The following is a 1,975-nucleotide window of genomic DNA, read 5'->3' on the forward strand; positions in this document are numbered from 1 at the left end:
GCTGGAATCCGCGGTGCACATCTGTCCGTTTTCGCAACATATGTCATTGAACGCCGGACCAAGTGATGCAGGGCAATGGTATGTGTTTGCGGGGCATCCAGCACGGGGCAGAAGTAAGGACGCGCTGTCGGTTGGCGTTGGCCAAACCATCGCGCCGCTGCCAAATGAATAAGTCGTCGGTATGACTAACGTGAAGGAAGCTGGTATGGTCCGCGGTGTAGTAAGATTGAGAGCGGTGAGGTCTTGCTATCTATTTAGGTGGTCCTGCTTCGCCACGCCATATGAAATTGTTAACGGTAAATACCCTACCAACCTACCTAGCTAGGTAGGTACCTAGGTACTAATCTATAAGGTATTGTTTACTACCTACCTTTAGCTTTCGCTGAGTGGAGAAGCATCATTATGTTGTCACTGCCCTTTACTGAGGTATATCACAAATAAAGAGTATGCGCTAACGGGTTATTGACTGGCCTGGCAATTCCATTGATCATGTTTGGTGTTTGACATGTACCGCGTTCCCTGAGGTAAGAAACAAACCGTCACTACCCAGTACGTGGTTGACACAGCAACCACGTTACTACAAACCGCCGCTTAGATGTGGCCTCGTATGTGAGCTAGAATTTGCCTGAGGCGTTCTAAAGCCTTTGACTCAGGGCTTTGCATGTGCGCTTGTGATCGAGCGCTTTCGATTTCGCGCTTAGCGCCCTCTACCAAGAACCTCAGATCTCCCCACACCTCATCCGTGTATGAGCTGAGAACATCATGCCATTGCTGCAACCATATGTCGCGAGCAACCCCCGTGTCGTCGATGCCGGTGTGTAATTTCGCTTCGCAGGAGAGGTTTGCATCAAGAACAAACCCTGGGCTGAAGCTAAGAAGGCGATCCAAAGCCGGTTGCGAAGCACTATTAGCAAAGAAGGCTTCTTGAAGGCGAGCGGCTTCTTGCTCTGATAGCAATTCATCGAACTCCATGTATTCTGGCTGTTCTTCTGGCATTGAAAGTAATTTGACGACATCCGCACCGTCATCCGTTGTCTGCTCCCGGAACGACGAATTATGTACTGATTCGCCGCTCTGAATAGTGGCCTGGAACGCATCTTGCACCTGCGGCGTCGCATTGAGAAACGCGTCGTACTTGAGGGATGCTTGGCTGAAGGTATGGGGATCCTTTCGCAAAGAACCACTAAGCGCAGGAGTGCCCTGGCTGCGTGAAGCCTCTGGCAGTGAAATTTTGGATACCGGGCCTTGATCCTGAGTAAGGCCCGTGGAGGCCTTGCCATTGCTAGGTCCAGCAAGAGATGGCTGCGCTGAAAAAGCAGCGTTCAAAGCCATTCGCCCAGATGCTTGTAGGCGACTGCCAAATTTGATCTCTCTCTCTTTGCCTTTGTTGTCTTTCTTAGGCGCTGCTTCCGTCGTCGAACCATCGTACGACGCTTTCTGAGATGAGCCAGTGTCAACGCCATCGCTCTCCATTTTGAGCTTTTCTTATCGGAACACGGAGGTAAATAAAAGATGCTGGAAAGTTTAGAGCAAATAGGAGGCAAAGGAGGCAAAGGAGGCAAAGGAGGCGTCGAGCTTAGTTTAAGTTCTAGTGAAGCCAAGTTAAAAAATATTCTGATTAAAAGATAGGGGCTTACAGTAGGTGGCAACAAGTATTTAACCCCCTTAAGGTATCGCAGCCCAGGTCTTACCTAAATAGGAACATTAAAATAATACTACATTAATATAAAGCTATTAACCCTAACCCTAATAAAGTTATAGTAGACCTAGTAGATTATAATAGATAATTATAGCCCTAACCCTTATAGTATTAATATTAAGCTATAAAGGTATTTAATACTAATATTTCTATATATAAATAAAAGTAACTAGTAACTTATTACTTTAAATAAATCCTTTATTTAAGACTAAGAATTAGTTAATAGAATTATAATATTCTATAAGTACTATATCGGTCGGAATCGACCGTTTTAGT

The 1,975-nt window shown here is 45.8% G+C and overlaps 1 protein-coding gene across 1 annotated transcript; it reads right to left on the reverse strand.

The window, feature by feature from the left end:
• Positions 1-591: 591 nt before the first annotated feature.
• BBA_10315 (uncharacterized protein) lies at positions 592-1,473 on the reverse strand (the record flags this gene model as incomplete). Its single annotated transcript, XM_008605412.1, has 1 exon — positions 592-1,473. The coding sequence occupies one exon, from the start codon at positions 1,471-1,473 to the stop codon at positions 592-594; it is 882 nt and encodes a 293-aa protein (XP_008603634.1).
• Positions 1,474-1,975: the final 502 nt, after the last annotated feature.

The sequence above is a fragment of the Beauveria bassiana genome, assembly GCF_000280675.1.
Source record: "Beauveria bassiana ARSEF 2860 unplaced genomic scaffold BBA_S00126, whole genome shotgun sequence".
NCBI lineage: Eukaryota > Fungi > Ascomycota > Sordariomycetes > Hypocreales > Cordycipitaceae > Beauveria > Beauveria bassiana.